The 17,335-nt window shown below is 40.5% G+C and overlaps 1 protein-coding gene and 1 pseudogene across 1 annotated transcript; one reads left to right on the forward strand and one right to left on the reverse strand.

Moving 5' to 3' along the window:
* Nucleotides 1-327: 327 nt before the first annotated feature.
* LOC127185237 (melanoma-associated antigen B4-like) lies at nucleotides 328-1,350 on the reverse strand. Its single transcript, XM_051141777.1, has one exon. The coding sequence runs from the start codon at nucleotides 1,348-1,350 to the stop codon at nucleotides 328-330; it is 1,023 nt and encodes a 340-aa protein (XP_050997734.1).
* A 14,390-nt stretch (nucleotides 1,351-15,740) lies between these two features.
* On the forward strand, nucleotides 15,741-16,787 carry LOC127185238 (melanoma-associated antigen B1-like; annotated as a pseudogene).
* Nucleotides 16,788-17,335: the final 548 nt, after the last annotated feature.

The following is a 17,335-nucleotide window of genomic DNA, read 5'->3' on the forward strand; positions in this document are numbered from 1 at the left end:
TTTACAGTTCATGTTACCTTACATAATACTAAAATAAAACTTTTGGAAAATTTTCAATTGGCTTTTAAAGTAACAGAACCCTTGCTTGTAACATTGCAATGCAGCAATAAAATTGTCAAGCATAGCATCAAGAAACCAAGATTGTAAAACAAAATGATTTTTCATTAACAGAACATTTACAGTTTAGCAAATGAAATATACATGTCATTTGCTCACATATAAACAGAAAAAAAATATATGCTTTATTCCTGTAATCCATAAACTCTCCACTACATAGAAGGCTGATTACTTTTCAAATAGGAAGTGAGAGCTCAGCTTTGATTGCAGCTATTTGTGGGAAGAGGTGCAGGACATGCACCTGGGATGAACCCTGGCCACGGCAGATGTGCAACCCAAGGCTACATATCCCTCTTCTGTTCTTTCTGTTTGTTCTTTAAGAGCTACTTCATACAGCATAGAGAAAAAGCTAGGAACAGTGTCATTGATCTTAGCCCAAACTTCTAGGACTGTCATTTTGCTAGTTTCTGCATGAGCCCGGGAACCCCACAGGAAATAATATTTTGGGGGATTATCCTCAGACATCTTGTGGATCTCAAGGTAATTTTGCTCCACCAAATCTTTGGTGATGAGCTTTCGGGGCTCCCCAAATATCAAGTGCTTCCTCCCTGCATATACCCCTAACACATTCAATAATTGCCAGATCTCTTCCTCAGTGGCATGATCACCTTTTGTGAGGATCAGACCCAAGATGGTAATCAGAAGACCCATTTTTGGCAACCCCCTCCTGCCACGTAGAATTTCAGCAGTGGTGAGACCTAGCTTGCTGACAATGGCATAGGAACGACTATTGGGATTGATTTTCTTCAACTGCATCCCAAAGACCATTTCTATTCGGAAAGAAGACTTCCTGAGGATATCAGGAAACTGTTTCTTGTATTTCTTGCCGACTACCTTCAGCATATCAGCATATGTAAACTCTTCACTCTTCCGAAACCTCTGGAGCAGAAACTCTACCAGCATACTAGCCTTTCTGGTAAGAGCATCTCTGAATATCGGCTGAGTGAAGGCTTCTGATTGGAAGGCATGCCGGCTTTCTGCATCAACACTGACATCAGAACCCTTAGCGTCTACATCAGAGACTGTGCTGGGCACACCTGCATCAGGAGATGCAGGAAACACAGATCTCTGAGTTGAGGCATCAGAAGAGCTTGCCGAATTAGCTTGGCCAACAGGAGGAGATACTGACTTCCCCTCTGCAGTAGGCTTGGCATGCTGGAATCCTTGGCTATCCCCAAGTGTATGATGATGTCTGCAATGGGAGTAGCCTTTACTCTTGTGGCCCCGCGGCATGACAACAGGGGTCAGAGAAAACAAGCAGGACTGTAGTCAGGAGAGCTAGAAGGCATGATCCTGGAGGAATAGAATGACAACATGTGAACACCATACCATTACAAAGTAGGAAGGTCTGCTATTAGGAAGGTCTGGTTCACTGCTTTCCTAGAAGGCAACATACCATGTTGTTGTTCTCCTGTTCAGCTTAGTCAGAGATACTGTTGTCCTGGTCGGCTTGAAACCCGAGAACTCTTTAAAAGAAATGAAAGATTGTTATAATCCTGCATGATAGTCCAATTTAGGGATTCCTAGAATTAGAGAGCAAACTGTTACCTCAGAATAAGAACCCAAATGCTCACGGTTAATGTTCCCAACAATCTATATATCCATGGTTTTGTAAAGTCTGAATAGCCACTTCCCTCTGTTACAGTGAAGTTCATAAGACAAATTTAACTGCTACCATGTTATTCAGGGGACCTCGAGACTACTAATGCTGGCATGAGAGGCAATATTGGAACCCTTGCTGTTACCAAAAGTAAGATTCCCACAATGAGCAAATTCCTCACCAGGCAAGACCCCTGGCAACAAAGCTCCCATCTCCCTAGTGTACCAGACATGAAGGAAGGTAATGTATCATCCTTTGGGGCTGCCTTGATCAACACTATCATACAGAGTTCCAGTGTCTGCCCCCTTCCCAACCAGTTATGAAACATGAAAGCTCCCAAATCATAGCAATGTGTCTGTCTATAACATAGCAAGTCCCAAGAATTACACTTTTGCTGCCCAAGTCAACCAGCCTCACATCTAAGACTTCATTCCCTTAGATATCAGTCGGAAAGATAATGGCCTTCATTTGTAACTGCTGTGTCCTCGAACTCCAGAGACAAGAGTAGGGTGGGGCCTGTGTGACCACCTTTTCAGCATGAATTTTGACTTGGGAGGGACTCACAGAGGTTTAGGGTTGTCACTGCTTTAATTCAGATTATCCACAAAGGCACATAACAACACTTACATAGCTCTATAACTTGATTGAAAGCCAAGCCCCTCAGAAGAAAGCCTTGCCCCGACAAGCTGGGGGAGCAGAAGTCAGAAACCTCTTCTCCTGGCTCTATAGCTTGGAACCTTCTTATAGTTCTTGAAATAGAACATCCAGAGTCGTCAGTTCCATTGTTCAGGGAAGGGGGAGAAAGTTTCCAGAAAAAAAAAAGATTTTTTTTCCTGTTAATTTTTCTAGGGCCTAGGATATCTCTTGAATGAGCTAAGTGTGAGACTAAAGCTCTCATTTCCATCAGAGTCCTGAACAGGTAGGAAGACGAAGCAATTTTTAGCCTAAGATTCATGGTGCCACACAGAGGAAAGGGATACTGGCCATTTGGTTGAGACCTGATAGGCTGTGGTCATAAGGTGGAAGAGGAGGTACTGTTCTGTCAGAGGGCTATGGGAGGGCGATAGGGCAGAAGAGGAGGGAGGTTGGGAACAGAAAGATACAAGCTAGGAGGATAACATTCAGGATGTAATCTGAATAAATTATAATAAAAATATTCATGCCCACCACCTTACCATAAATTATGAATAGGGTTCTTGGAGGTCACTCTTCTTTTGAATCATCTCAAAGTCTCCTTTCCTTCTGGCTATGTCTATATAGCTTAAGGTGGCCTGAACCTCCTGATCATCTTTCCTTAGCTTCCAGAATCCAGAGTATACACTAAATGCACAATTTTTGGTTGCTACACTTTTTCTAATTAGATTTTTAGCTTTTTTAATTTTTATTTTTATTTTGAGACAGCTTCTAGCTAAGTAGTTCAACATAGCTTCAGATTTGCTGTGTAAGCCAGAGTGACTTAAAACTGACAATCTATCTGCCTCTGCTTCTTGAGTGCTGGCATTACACACCTGTACATCTAAGCAATTATCTTGATTATATATAGATTGCTCAGCTACTTACCTACTGTGACCCCCTAAGGATTTAAGGCCAGCCACCTGAAAAAGGCCTAATACTTATGACTGCTGATATGAAGTGCTGTGTGCTTCCAAAGACCACTTCTACCTGAACTGATTGTTGTAGGTAAGTCAGCATGAGGGGAAGATAGATGTCTGTTGGTTTCCTTGTAATTTGATGTGTGATGTCTGCTATCCTTATGTGGCATCAGGATACTAAATGCTGCCTAGGCCTGGGAGTGCTACTTTCTTATATGAAATCATCTATTTTCTTCAAACTTGGTGTTCTGTAATGCCATCTGAGGTAAATGTGAGAGTGCTTCTTGTCTTAGCAGTGCTGGTTGGGTCTTTATAGTTTGGCATCATGATATTATCAAGTTTTGAGGCTTGAGTTTCCACTCATATCAGATGTAATCAGAATACTTGGTATTCTCACTTCCTACTCCTGGGTATATTTTGTTAAAATTAGAGTAAATTAATAACCAGTAATCATCCACTAAACACCTTACATTAAACTATCCTACTAAAATGATTGAGTGATTATAATTACATAATCTCCTTTATTCTTTTCTTTTTCCATACTCTTCAACATCTTTGTTCTTCTTCAATATATATATATATATATATATATATATATATATATATATATATATATATATATATATATCCTAAGTACAGCCTGCTCAGCCTGTTGTATGTATGTTTTCATGGCTGACCATTTGGTATTGGAAAACCAAGTAGTGTGCTCTTCCCTGGGGAAGACTTTGTCTCCTGGTTTTAGCATTGCTTATTTGCCTGTAATTCTTTAATGTAGGTTTTGGGCCTCATGAGCTTTCCCTAGTCCACTTTGGCATATCTGTTGATGTTGTGCTTGTTTAGCTCATGTCTGTGAGACTTTATGTTTTAATCTTTAAAATTTTTTAAAATAGCTAAGTGAGTTTTAATATTGCCACATGATTTGGATGTAGATAAGTGAAATGCCAAGTTGTTCATTTCTTCATATCTGATGTCCTATACCCATAAACCAGGCTTGTCTAGAACATTTTTTGAAAGTGTTTTGGACAGTTTAATTATACAAACTACAGTTCATTGCCTTTCAGTTCCTCTAGACACTCTTATTTACTCTTTTTTATGACTTCATGACACAAAAGACATTATCAAGTTTCTCCAAAGATGTGGAACACATACCTGCTAGTTTTTCAGGATTCCTTTCAATAGTTAGGAATTTATTTTAAAATAATATTTCATGATACACGTTTTAAAATTTTTTTAGTTTTTGATAATTACAATAATAAGTACTATGTTACATCGTTTTTCCTCATCCCCCTCCAACTCCCTCTAAAATGTATAACTTCTTCAATTACACACATACATATGCACATTTTGATAGTGTTTGGGATTAGAACCACAGTTTGAGATTCTGTTTAAGTTAAAGTTTTTGCTTCTTTGTAGGCTTTTATACTCACTTATATTGGTCATTTAAATTTAGTTTATATACTTACAGTAATAAAATAAATATTTTAGTGAAAATATACTCAAATTTATACAATGGAACAGAGGATAGAATAATGACTCCGATTATCTGACATTACTCATCATGAAGCCATATTTGTATGAAAAGAATTCTGTTCATGTAAAAGTTTATTTGTGGCTGCATTTGTGGGCAATGTTTTGTACATACATAATGTGTGCAGTCTTTTTTGTTGTAATGTTGTCAGACTTTTATTCATTTAGATCTTAAGGAGTACAAATTGTTCATTTCTTGATTCTAAACTTCTTTTCAGTTTATTATTGGGAAGACTCTTCATTGTCCCTCATTTACCATCATCTTATCATATTGATACTATGTATATATAGTATTCTTTTATTGATATTAAATCATTTCTGAAAATAAGATTCCTACTTTTTTAGTTTCTTGATACTATTTTTCTGCTTCTCCATTTTTAGTTGTACTTATATTTTTTGTATAAATAATTTATTTTAATAAAATTTTTATTATTTGAATACAAACATGGTATACAATGAATATTAGTCATATCATCTACTCAGCTTCCCTTCAACTTTCCTTACTGTTCCCCATCCTAACTCATTTCAACTAAATGTCCTCTTTTATGTATTGTTATTAATAATACCTTGAGTCCAGTTAGTGCTGTCCATGTGCACATGGATATGTGGACATACACTGGGGCACGAGTAACCAACTAATAGCGACATCCAGAAAGGAGAGTGACTTTCTCTCAACAGTCATCAACTGCCAACAGCTCCTTCAATAGGGACAGGCCCTCATTATAGATGAGCCTCTCCTTATCTATGCTGAATTTTCAGCTGGCTTCACCTTCTGCAGTTATTGTGCAGGTAACTAGAGCTCTAATGAATTGATAAGTATAAAAGCCATGTCATGTCCTGAAGTTACTTCTCTTCCCAATCTACTCTTACATTCTTTCTGCCTCTTCTTCCATAAATTTTCCTGAGCATTAGGTAAAGTCAGTACAGATGACTCATTCACAACAGAGCACTTAGAGTTATTTGTACTCAATAATTTAACCAGTTATGACTTTCTGTAGTAACTACCCACTGCAAAGATTCACTAGTTCTATTTTGTAGTCATTCAATATAACATACATCTTCATTATTTTTATCAGTAGCTTCTCAATATTTAGTATATTCTTTAGTTTCCGAAATTTTTATACATATAAAACATTTTTCTTATAAATATATTTTACGGTTTTGGTTCATTTCTTCTTTTGTTTGCTTTTCTGTTTTCTGCCACCACCTCGTTTTTCTTTTTTCTTTTAGATAAGTATCTCTGTATGGCCTAAACCACCTAGGAACTTGGTTTGTATCCCACATTGACTTAGAGCTCCAGTCCTATTGCCTCAGCCTCTTCAGTGTTGGTTGTACATGGGTGATACAGAGCTATAAATATGTTTAATGGAAAATGTTCCTATAGGCACCATATTGGTCATTTGTAAAAATAATGTTAATAAAGTTATTGAGTGGTGCTTAAATATTTTACAAGTTGAAAATATTGTTATTAGTGTTCTATATTAGGTTTTATAATGATTTGAGCATGAGGGTATATTAATATATTTTATGAATATATTTATGCATACAAACACCAGGGAATACAACAGAATTATATGAGTAGTTTCATAATAATCCAAGAGATTGTTTACTGTGTTATATTTTGCTTATTAATGATGAGAGAAACTTGATCAAATTGAATGACTAGTAACATATGACTTTTTATTTTGTAGAAATGAGTGTCTCCCAAAAGAAACTAAATAAAAAACAATCATACTGCTCCACAGGCTACTCCCAAAAATCCATCTTTGAATTGTTCCCAAATCATGCTCACTGAAGCCAGCTTTGCTGCCTACCTCCCCCTCCATGGCAAACTCTCTCAGCTCTCTGGCCAGAATCATCGAACTTGATCTCTTTCTCACTCGCTGCATACACCCACCGGCATGCCCCACTATTTCAGATGCAGCTGTGCACACCAGATCCAAAATTACCACCAAGGATTTGAAGGAAGAAATTGCATAGGAGACAGAGAATGGAAAAGATGCACCTGCTGATGGGAATGCTAATGTGGAAAATGGGGAGCAAGAGGCTGACACTGACATAGATGAAGAAGGGGAAGAAGGAGGGGAGGATGAGAAGGAGGAGGGAAAAGGTGAAGGTGAAGAAGACTGAGTCCCAGAAATCAATACACACACATATGGTCACTTGATTTTTGAGAAAGAAGCCAAACCCATTCAATGGAAAAAAGATGGTGTCTTCAACAAATGGTGCTGGTCTAACTGGATGTCTACATGTAGAAAAATGCAATTAGACTCATATTTGTCACCATGCACAAAACTCAAGTCCAAGTGGATTAAAGACCTCAACATAAATTCAGAGGTACTAAATCAGTTAGAAGAAAAAGTGGGGAAGAGCCTAGAACACACTGGCACAAGAGACAACTTCCTGAACAGAATACCAACAGCCCAGGCCTTAAGGTCAACAATTAACCAATGGGACCTCATGAGCCTGAGAAGCTTCTGTAAGGCAGGAGACACTGTCAAAGTAACAAAGTGACAGCCTACAGACTGGGAAAAGATCTTCACAAACCCTACATAAGACAAAGGTCTAATATCCAAAATATATAAAGAACTCAAGAAATTAAACATCACCAAACCAAATAACCCAACTAAGAAATGGGACTCAGAACTAAAAAGAGAATTGTCAACAGAGGAATATCAAATGGATGGGAAACACTTAAAGAAATACTCAAGATCTTTAATCATCAGAGAACTGCAAATCAAAACAACTCTGAGATTCTATCTTACACCCATCAGAATGGCTAAGATCAAAAATTCAAGAGACACCACATGCTGGCAAGGATGTGGAGAAAGAGGAACACTCTTTCATTTCTGGTGGGAATGCAACCCTGTACAACCACTTTGGAAATCTATCTGGTGCTTTCTCAGAAAACAGGGACTAGGGCCTCTTCAAAACCCAGCTATTGCACTCCTTGGAATATACCCAGAAAATTCTCCACCACACAACAGGGACATATGCTCAACCATGTTCATAGTACCCTTATTCATAATAGCCAGAACCTGGAAACAGCCTAAATGTCCCTCAGTTGAAGAATGGATAAAAAAAAAATATGGTACATTTACACTATGGAATACTATTCAGCTATAAAAAACAAGGAAATGCAGAAATTTATAGACAAATGGATGAAATTAGAAAGAATCATACTGAGTGAGTTAAACCAAAAGCAGAAAGACACACATGGTATATACTCACTTTTAATTGGACACTAGCCCAAAAGCCATGTCCCATGAAAGTCCTCACTTACCAGGAGATTGGGATAGATGTGAGGACATCCTACTGGGACTCTAGATAAGAGAAATATAGGAGATGGGGGAAATAGAAAGATAGAGGGATCCAGAGGATCTTAGAAACCTACAAGAAGAACAATGTAACAGGTGGATCAGGGCCTAGGGTTGTCTGCTCAAACTATTGCACTAACCAAGGACAATACAAATAGTAAACACCTACTCTGATCTAGCCCACGGACAGGACATTCTCAGTAGTTATGGGGAGAGTAGGGACTAACTTTGACATAAACTCTGGTGCCCCATATTTGACGACCTCCCCTTGGTGGGGAGCCCTGGTGGCACTCAAAGAAAGAATAGGCAGGCTACCAAGATGAGTCTTGATAGCCTGTGACCATAAAGTAAGAAAGGAGATCCCCCTCAATCATGGACCTAGAGGAGGGCAATAGGATGGGGGTGGGAGGAAGGGAGGAATGGGAGGATACAAGTGATGGGAGAAAAATTAAGTTTAATCTGAATAAATAATAATAATAATAATAATAATAATAATAATAATAATAATAATAATAGTGGTGGCGGTGGCTTGTCTCTTTACCCTCCCAATTTGTTTGAACTCTAATGAATCATGTCACTTAGGTTGTGTTAAATATTCATAGATTTTCTTTTAAAGGCTTTATTTTGAAGCACAAAGTGTTCTGTGCATCTATCATATTAGATATTTTACTTCCTCAGCTGGCACATTCATACAGTCTACAGTAGGGATCTCTTAGGATCACAAGAGGTAAATATCAAAAATTATGAGAGTCTCTAGTACACTTGGTACCACAGGGATTTTTAACTCTAAAACATCTATAGAGTGGTCCCACCAATTTGCTAAACAGTTTAGATTTTCTGGACTTTTATGCCAGTGAATTCTCTACAACTTCCAGTATATTTTCCCACATTTTGAATTTAGCAGCATGCCCTGTGACCTCAGTTTTCTGAACCATATAGGAAAATTTGCTGTGTTTCAGTTTATTCAGCTCTTAGATTCTCAGGATCATTATAATTGCAACATCTAATTCTTTATACACTAGACTAAAAACTGGAAGTGATAAGAAAAACTGCATAAGGCCATTTTCTGGTCACAATTATTTTATTTTGTGTTTTGATCCCATGACTATCATTTTTCTGGCTGTAGCCCAGAAGCTAAACTCAATACCATAGTATGTGACATTTCCCTTTCCTCAGTCCTTAAAAAACATGACAGTTTTCTTCTTCAGGCCAATCAGAAAATCAGAACAACTTAATATCAGTTACATTATACATAGTCCAAAACAACATTTTCTTTCTATTGACATATTATGTATGTTATAAAATCTAATGTAATTACAAGGTACTATTAATTTTTTATAATCTGATTCTTAGAAGGAAGTTAGCTTTCCTCCCCATATTTAAATCAAAAGCACACAAGTTATAATCACTAGGAAAACAAGATCTTTGAGGAATCCTAAGGTAGTGTTTGTCACATTCTGCCCCCTAGGCCCTAGCTCTCATAAATACACTATGTAAAAAATATTGTAATCTTGTTCCAACATGACCCTCCAATCCCAATCATATTAAACCATTGCTTCAAAATTAAGATTTCTTCATCTAAACCATGTCTACCTGATGAAGAATCTCTGGAGAATTAAATGTTAAAAATGTGCCCACTGCTGATAAGCACGGGAGTATTGACCTGCTCCATTTCCAACCTGAGCTGGCTCACTCCTCCTTAGGCAACCTGGTGGTCCCCTTCTCCGGAGAGGTCACCATATTGATACCAAACTTAGTGCAGACACCTGATCTGCTTAATGCACTACAGCCTATAACTCCTGAACTCAAGCGATCCTCCTGTCTCAATCTTGCCAAGAGCCACCCTGTTAAGGGAGCTCACTAAGCATGTGGGCTGTCTAGGAGGTGATCTGGTATTTGCAAGGTCTTGTACCATGATGCAGCTACAAACTGATTCCAGCCTCTAACATGCTCTCAGGAGCCATTGATTTGGAGAAGTACAGTAGGCATGAAAGATCTCTAGAGGTGATCTGGTATTTTCAAGGTCTGTATCATGATGTAACCCAGAATTGTTTCCAACGTCTGACTACCCTGTCAATTGTGCTTTGCTGCATCTCTCTAAAATCTGGCATTAGAGCTGGCATGGTGGCACATGCCTTTAATGCCAGCACCCAGGGATGCAGAGGCAGGTGAATCACTGTGAGTCTAAGGCCAGCTCAGTCTACAAAGCGAGTCCAGGAAAGCCAGGACTACATTCATGGCCATCCCAGTCTACAAAGCAAGTCCAGGATAGCCAAGATTACACAGAGAAACCCTGTCTTGAAAAACCAAAAAGAAAAAATATCTGACATTGGTGTGAACTGTTACTTTCTGGGTATCGACCAGCTCTGATTGATCAAACTTCCTACAGGATCATGTTGAAGATGTACTGTTTGTTATTCAGATGAATCAATCCCTGATTATGGAATTCCTGATTTGATTCAAATAGTTTTAAAAGTTAGTTAGTTTATGGATACAATAATGCCTTTGTGGACCTCCAGATGACTCACTAAGGTTAGCCTTGTAGCAGATTTGTGGCTTCAGATAAGTCTGAACTCCAGATGGCAACATGAATCCTGATATTTCACTCTAAATATGGGCAAGTTTGTTTAAACGTCCCATGAACCTAAGTTGGAATAAAGCTACATAGAGATGTCTCAATTTACTCTGTTTCTTAAAATGAAAGACATATAAAAGTATTGTCATGAACTCAATATGAACCAAGAGATAACTGGATAATGTATATTTAGGTCAGTCTTAATCGATAAGTCATATATTCTTGTAACTTTTAGGCCTTGTCACTCTGAACTCACTGTGAACTTACGTAATGGATACTTAGATAAGAAATGTTTAGATTTAAAACATGTAACCTGTTCTACTTTAGAATTCATCTGTTTTTGTGATTAATTGCCTTTTTTCAACTATGACATAATACCCTTTTCTCAGAAGTATAAGTATTATCATCTGCAATAAATGGTGCTGAAATTGGGAAGCTTAACTTCAGTTGAGGTTAAGATACCTGACTTCATCCACCTTTTTTCTTGAACCTTTTCTCTTGAATGTATGCACTGAAATTGGGAAGCTTAACTTCAGTTGAAGTTAAAATGCCTGACTTCATATACCTTTTCTCTTGAATGTATGTGTGTGAGAGTGGTTTATTTTCTATCTCTCTCTTATTTCTTATTTCCCTGTAGATTCTTCAATAAATTAGCCAGGAAAAGAGAGCAGCCTAAATATCCTTCAACTGATAAATTGATAATAAATGTGTGGTACATGAACACTATAAAATGGTATTCAGCACCAAGAAAATTGAAATTATAAAGTTTGGTGGTTACTTAACGGAACCCAGGTGTGGTGCCTGTGCCACTGCAACTTAATTGCAGGAGAGGCTCACACACCACACCCACACACACACACACACACACACACACACACACACACACACGGGATCTAAATGAAATTGTTAAATAGTGGGGAGATGGAGTCCCAACTGACCATTTCTTGTCACCAATGGAGTTTCTAGTACTGAGATTGTGTTGTACCCAATTGAGCTGTCAAAGGGGTCCCCAACTCAGTCTCAAATGCTTTGACATACGATGATGCCATGACTGTAAAATATGCAAGGACAATGTGGCACAAAGCTGTGGGAGTAACCAAGCAATATCTTATTTGACTTAAATCTCACTCCATAAGATGGAACCCGTACCTGAAACTGCTTTGCCAACCAAGACCCTGAGACTAGATAGCCCTAAAACTTAGGGTAAAATCAGATAATACTGATCTAAAAATGAAAAAAAAATGTAGTGATAAAGTCACTCCCAATGATATTCTGCTATACTCATAGATAAGTAAGTGCCTTATTCAGCCGTCATCAGAGAAGCTTCCTCCTAAAGTAGATGTGAAGTAACACAGAGCCTCACAGCAGACGTTATGCAGAGAGTGAGAGATCTTGGAACAGTCTGCCCTAAATGTGATGTTTCCATTAAATCCTTTCCCTCAGAGCTCAGGGAACCCCATGGAAGAGGATTTTCTGAAGGAATTCAGGATCCAGAGGGGGATCAAGAAAATAGGGTCCTCCAAATCAACGTGGTCAAATTTCATATGAACTCTACAGAGACTGAAGTAGCGTACACCAGGCCTGCATGCATCTCCACCAGGTCCTCTGCATACCTATATTATCAGTTCCAATTTAGCGTTTTTATGGCATTCTTAAGTGTTTTATCTAGTGAGTCTCATTGTCACTGAGCATTTATGACAGAGTTGGGAACCCTTTGAGAACCCAATCCTCTTACTAGAAACTTCATTTGGTGACAAGAGATGGTCAGTTGGGACTTCTCTTTTGATGCCATCTATCGGCCTCCTTTCCTTCCATTGGTTTGTCTTATCCAACTTCAGTATGATAGTTTTTGTTTTATCTTACATTTTACTTTGTTAGACTTTATCATTACCTCTTAGAAGCATGTTCTTTTAAAATGAGGGAGAGGAAAGGAGTGGATCTGGGTAGGAAGCGGGATGGGGAGGAACTGGTTGGAATAGCAGGAGGGAAAGCCATAATCAGGGTATATTATCTGAGAAAAAAAAATCTATTTTTTATAAAAGTAAAACTAAATTAAACTAAAAATCTCTTCATGAAGACACACGTGTGTAAAATGCCAACAAATAATATAAGGGCTGCTTGCAATCCAATGGAGAATCTGTCCCACATGGAGCTGATCACTGATCTTAACTTGAAATATTTTGACATTAGTATCTCTCCGTTTGTCTTTGATAGAATACTGCCTTAACCTTATGTTAGGAATTAAAGCAATGGCAGAGGTTTCCAGAGTTGTGTTCTGATTACTTTCTTCAGTTTGAACTGTGTACAGGCCATCCACATCACTGGTGAGGAAATCTGAGAATTCATGCATATAATGTAGATCTCATCATCAAAAAGCTGCTCCAGTAAAAACATTCTGCAATACCAGAGCTCTTTCAAGAGAGTACACATTTTCGATGAATTCTTGGGCATCTGAAGAGCTTGCACTAAAAGTAACAAAACTGAAGTAAGTCCAGAAATTTTTGTTCAGGGTCAGTGACAAGATTCTGCTCCTTTCTTCACCTCAAAGAAAGTGAGGAAATGAGCCCAAGTCAGAGCTACAGCTGTTGTTGTATGTAGGCCATGTTTCAAAGTTATTGTATTTTTTAGCCTTAGTGAAACTTAGTGATGAAAGTTGTTCATTCTTGTTGAATAGCATAGTCGATGTCCTAAACAAAATGAGCAAGTATTACTAATAATTCCCTGAGTTCAAATAATGTTACGATAAGTGGATTATAAATTAAACGAATCTCTAGATTACTTATCTAGTTCTAGAGTAGTCTCAACTACATCTTGTCTCAAAAAGGAAAACAAACAAACTATTAGACATTAAAAATATGGAAGAAGCCAGACCTGGTGGTGAATGCCTATAGTCACAACACTGGGAAAACTGGTATAGGAGAGCCCTCAGATTGATTCTAGTCTGGGCTACAAAGTAAACTCCAGCCAGACTGTTACATACAGAGACCCAAGCCCAAGGTTTTAAATTGGATGTGAATGGAAAGCAAAAGAGACAAATTATAATGATTCAGAGGACTAAGGAAAGAAAATAAACCCCAAAGAACCTTAGCTATACTTTATGGTGAAGTTATGGGCCTGGGTTCTGGGATCAGAACTGTTCCACTTTACTTCCTTCTCAAGACTAATGGAAATGAGATCATTGGTTGGTGGCGCATTGGATAAGATCAAGATGGAAACATTCTTGCCATGTGCAAAGTCAAGAAACACAATTTATGTGGGGTTTCTAGGAACTGCTCTGAACCGGAACGAAAGGGGACTGGAACGGTTCCTCCCATGGAGCTGCATTCAGAGGACCAGGAACAGATAAAAACCGAGGGGAGAGGAAGTGCAAGATCTTGCCTTCCGCTTTACGTGAGGCGAGCACAGCGACCGTCGAGAGCCCTCCCTAGTGCCTTGTGGAATATTGTGAGTTCAAACTGACAACCTGAAACGGTGAGTACCCCACGCTCACAACGCAGCGATCCCTTAAAAAATGGTCACATGACCTGAGTGTATCGCGCACACCTTTAATTCCAGCACTCCGGAGGCAGAGGTAGGCGGATCGCTGTGAGTTTGAGGCCAGCCTGGCCTACAAAATGAGTCCAGGACAGCCAGGGCGACACAGAGAAACCCTGTCTCGAAAAGAAAAAAAAGAAAGAAAGAAACTTAGACCTTTTGTCTGAGACCCACTGGCCCACATCAAAGGGTGAAATCCCAGTTCCACTCAAAGTCAACAAAAATAATTTTTGTGTGTTCCCTGGGAATTCCCTTCCTTTATAACAAAACGCAAGGGATTAGTTATCCCCATGGTGTACTTTTAGAGGACCAAGGGCCCAGTGAGGGCTGAGGCAGGGCACGGAGGGCAGGGGCGGGGCGGGACCCAGGCTAGGGCCGCAGCGGGGCGGAGCCCGGGGGCGGGGGCGGGGCAGGGGGCAGAAGTGGAATACTTCAACTTCCTCTTCTCCAGAAGCCTGTCCGGAGCCTGTCCTAAGCCGCTGCCTGTGCTACCTGGCCTTCATCTGTGAAGTGTGGCCTTTCCTCAGGTGAGATTCTTTCCCTGGTGAAGGCTTTGAGTGAGGACCTGAGTTTAAACTGCCATTCCCACTATAGATTCCTAAATTCACAACTCACCCTGCACCATCAACCGCCTGGTCCCACACTTTTCCACAGAATTCCTGGATATGACAGTTAGGCCCGATATCATCAGTGTTGCTTGTTCTTCGGGAGTAAAAGGTCTATATTAGAGCTTGGGAGTCTCACAGGGGAAAAAAATGGACAGATGAAATCTCTATGGGTGTAAGGAGAGGTGAATTGTAAAAATTGAAGACTCTATGCTGTGTGTGGGTTTGGGCTCACGTAATTGTTCCCCCGTGCGACGTACTTGGGTCATGGATCTGGCGGGCCTAAGAGTTAAGATATACTATACTACATTGTTGTTTGGAGAACAAGGAGGTGGGAAATTAGTGGATTAGTATTTCTGGGAAGGAAACGGGGCCTGGGGCGGGGTGGGCACGAGGGCGGGTGGGGCGGGGCTTGCAAAAGCATAGGCATATTTGGTTTCCCTGAATGTGTCGACATTGAGGACAAAAACATTGCTTCAATCTCCCCCCATACGTTTCTCTAGAACTCTGTGGTGCTAAGTTCAGTGAAGCAGAAAAAAAGGTGGGAATGAAGACATAGTTTAAAATGAACATAAGTGTCCATGGGGAATAAAATGGGTCCCTGTGGAAGCACTTGTTTTACCCTAGTAAGCTATGACTTGGGTTAACAGGCAGTGACCTTACACACTCTTGATTCTCTCCACAGATTTCTCAGGGAGTGGACTGAAGAAGAGAACAGGAACAAGATTTGAATCCAGAAAGGTGCCAGGAGAAAAGCAGCAGGGGGGAGGGCGCTCCTTAAAGGGAAGTTGCTCTCTACCTAAAGATGCTGACATAGTGCCATTCTCTCTCCCTTTTCCCTTTCCAGCACTCCTGTCTGTTAGCCAGGGCATCATGCCTAGGGGCAACAAGAGCAAGAGCCGCTCACGGGCCAAAAGGCAGCAGATGCGAGCAGAGGGCCAGAAACCCCAGGTGCTCAGCCCACTGCTCAGGAGGAAGCAGCAGCCAGGTCTCCTGGCCAGGAAGATGCCCCCAGCTCCCCTGCATGTCTGCCCCCCTCAGGGGTCCCATGAGGCCGCATCCCAGGGCACTCCTGTATTACCTGTGCCCCACCCCGTCGGTGAGGCCGGCGCTCAAGCTTCTGTTTCAGGTGTCGATGAGAGACGCTCAAATGTCTCCACTATAGCAGAGGCCATCCAGTCTGCACTCACAGATCCCATATCCAGGCAGGCCAGCAAGGTATTTCACTACATGCTGGAGAAGTACCAGGAGGATGAGCAGCCTGTGCAGGCAGATATGCTGAAGCTGGTCAGCAGGAAGTACAAGCCTCACTTCACCTGGATCCTGGAGAAAGCCACCTGCCAGCTGGAGGTGGTCTATGGTCTGGAGCTGAAGGTTGACAACCCTACCATTCCCTCCTATGTCCTTGTTAGCAAGTTACCCATCCCCCCCGGGGCAAATGTGGGTGGCAGGAAAGAATTACCAAAGACGGGTCTCATACTGACCCTCCTGGGTATGATCCTCATGAAAGGCAACCGTGCCAGTGAGCAGGAGGTCTGGGAGTTCCTCCATATGCAGGGGATATATCCTGGGAGGAGGCACTTAGTCTTTGGGGAGCCCCGGAGATTCCTCACCAAAGAGCTAGTTGAGCAAAAGTATGTGGAGTACCGCCAGGTGCCTGGCAGTGATCCCCCAAGCTATGAGTTCCTCTGGGGTCCCAGAGCCCGTAATGCAACCACCAAGTCAAAAGTCCTGGATGTTTTAGCTAAGATCAAAGATGCCATTCCTGGTTACTATCCTCAACAGTATGAGGAGGCTCTGAGTAACTGGGCTGAGAGAGCAGCAAGGAGAGGTGAGGCTGGTCGGTACCGTGTTGCCAGGACCCTCTCCCATGCCCACGCTAGCAAGCTTCTCCCACACTTAGCTAGCCCTTGGGGATAGTTGCCACTGTGCTGAAGAGCAGGCAGTCTTCTGAGTAGTGGGTTGTTTAGGAGTAGGAGGGAATGCGCAAAGAGTGTATCTTCTTGTTATGCATGGGAAAAGTACCCCTCTTTCCTTGTTACATTGCTAGGATCCCTGTAAGTGAAGATTGCTTTGTTTCGTGTATACTTTTTTGACCTCATGTCTGCAATACTTATTGCCCCCTGTCAAGTTTAAGAATAAGATGTTTGGGGTTTTAAATGTATTGTAAAACCTTCTCCACCAATATCATCTGCGTAAGTCTAAGAAAACAAGGCATGGGAAAGAGTTTCATAGAATGCGATGTGCTACAGTTGGTGAAACAAAGTCAAGTGGTCAATTCATCCTTGTCTCTGTTGTCTTTGCCTTGAGTTTGTAATTCTAACCGAAGTAAAGTTGGTTTTATTACATTAGTAAACTCTGTAAGAAAATAAACTGATAAATCAAGCTTCATATCCAGTCTCCCTGCCGTTTCATTATTTTTCCCCCGCCAATCATTGGTCATTAGCCCTTTGGTAGCTCCTCCCCAC

The sequence above is a fragment of the Acomys russatus genome, chromosome X (assembly GCF_903995435.1).
Source record: "Acomys russatus chromosome X, mAcoRus1.1, whole genome shotgun sequence".
Lineage (NCBI taxonomy): Eukaryota > Metazoa > Chordata > Mammalia > Rodentia > Muridae > Acomys > Acomys russatus.

Excerpts from the sequence above, each read along its gene's own strand:
- LOC127185237 (XM_051141777.1), bottom strand. The coding sequence starts at position 1,350 with ATGCCGCGGGGCCACAAGAGTAAAGGCTACTCCCATTGCAGACATCAT.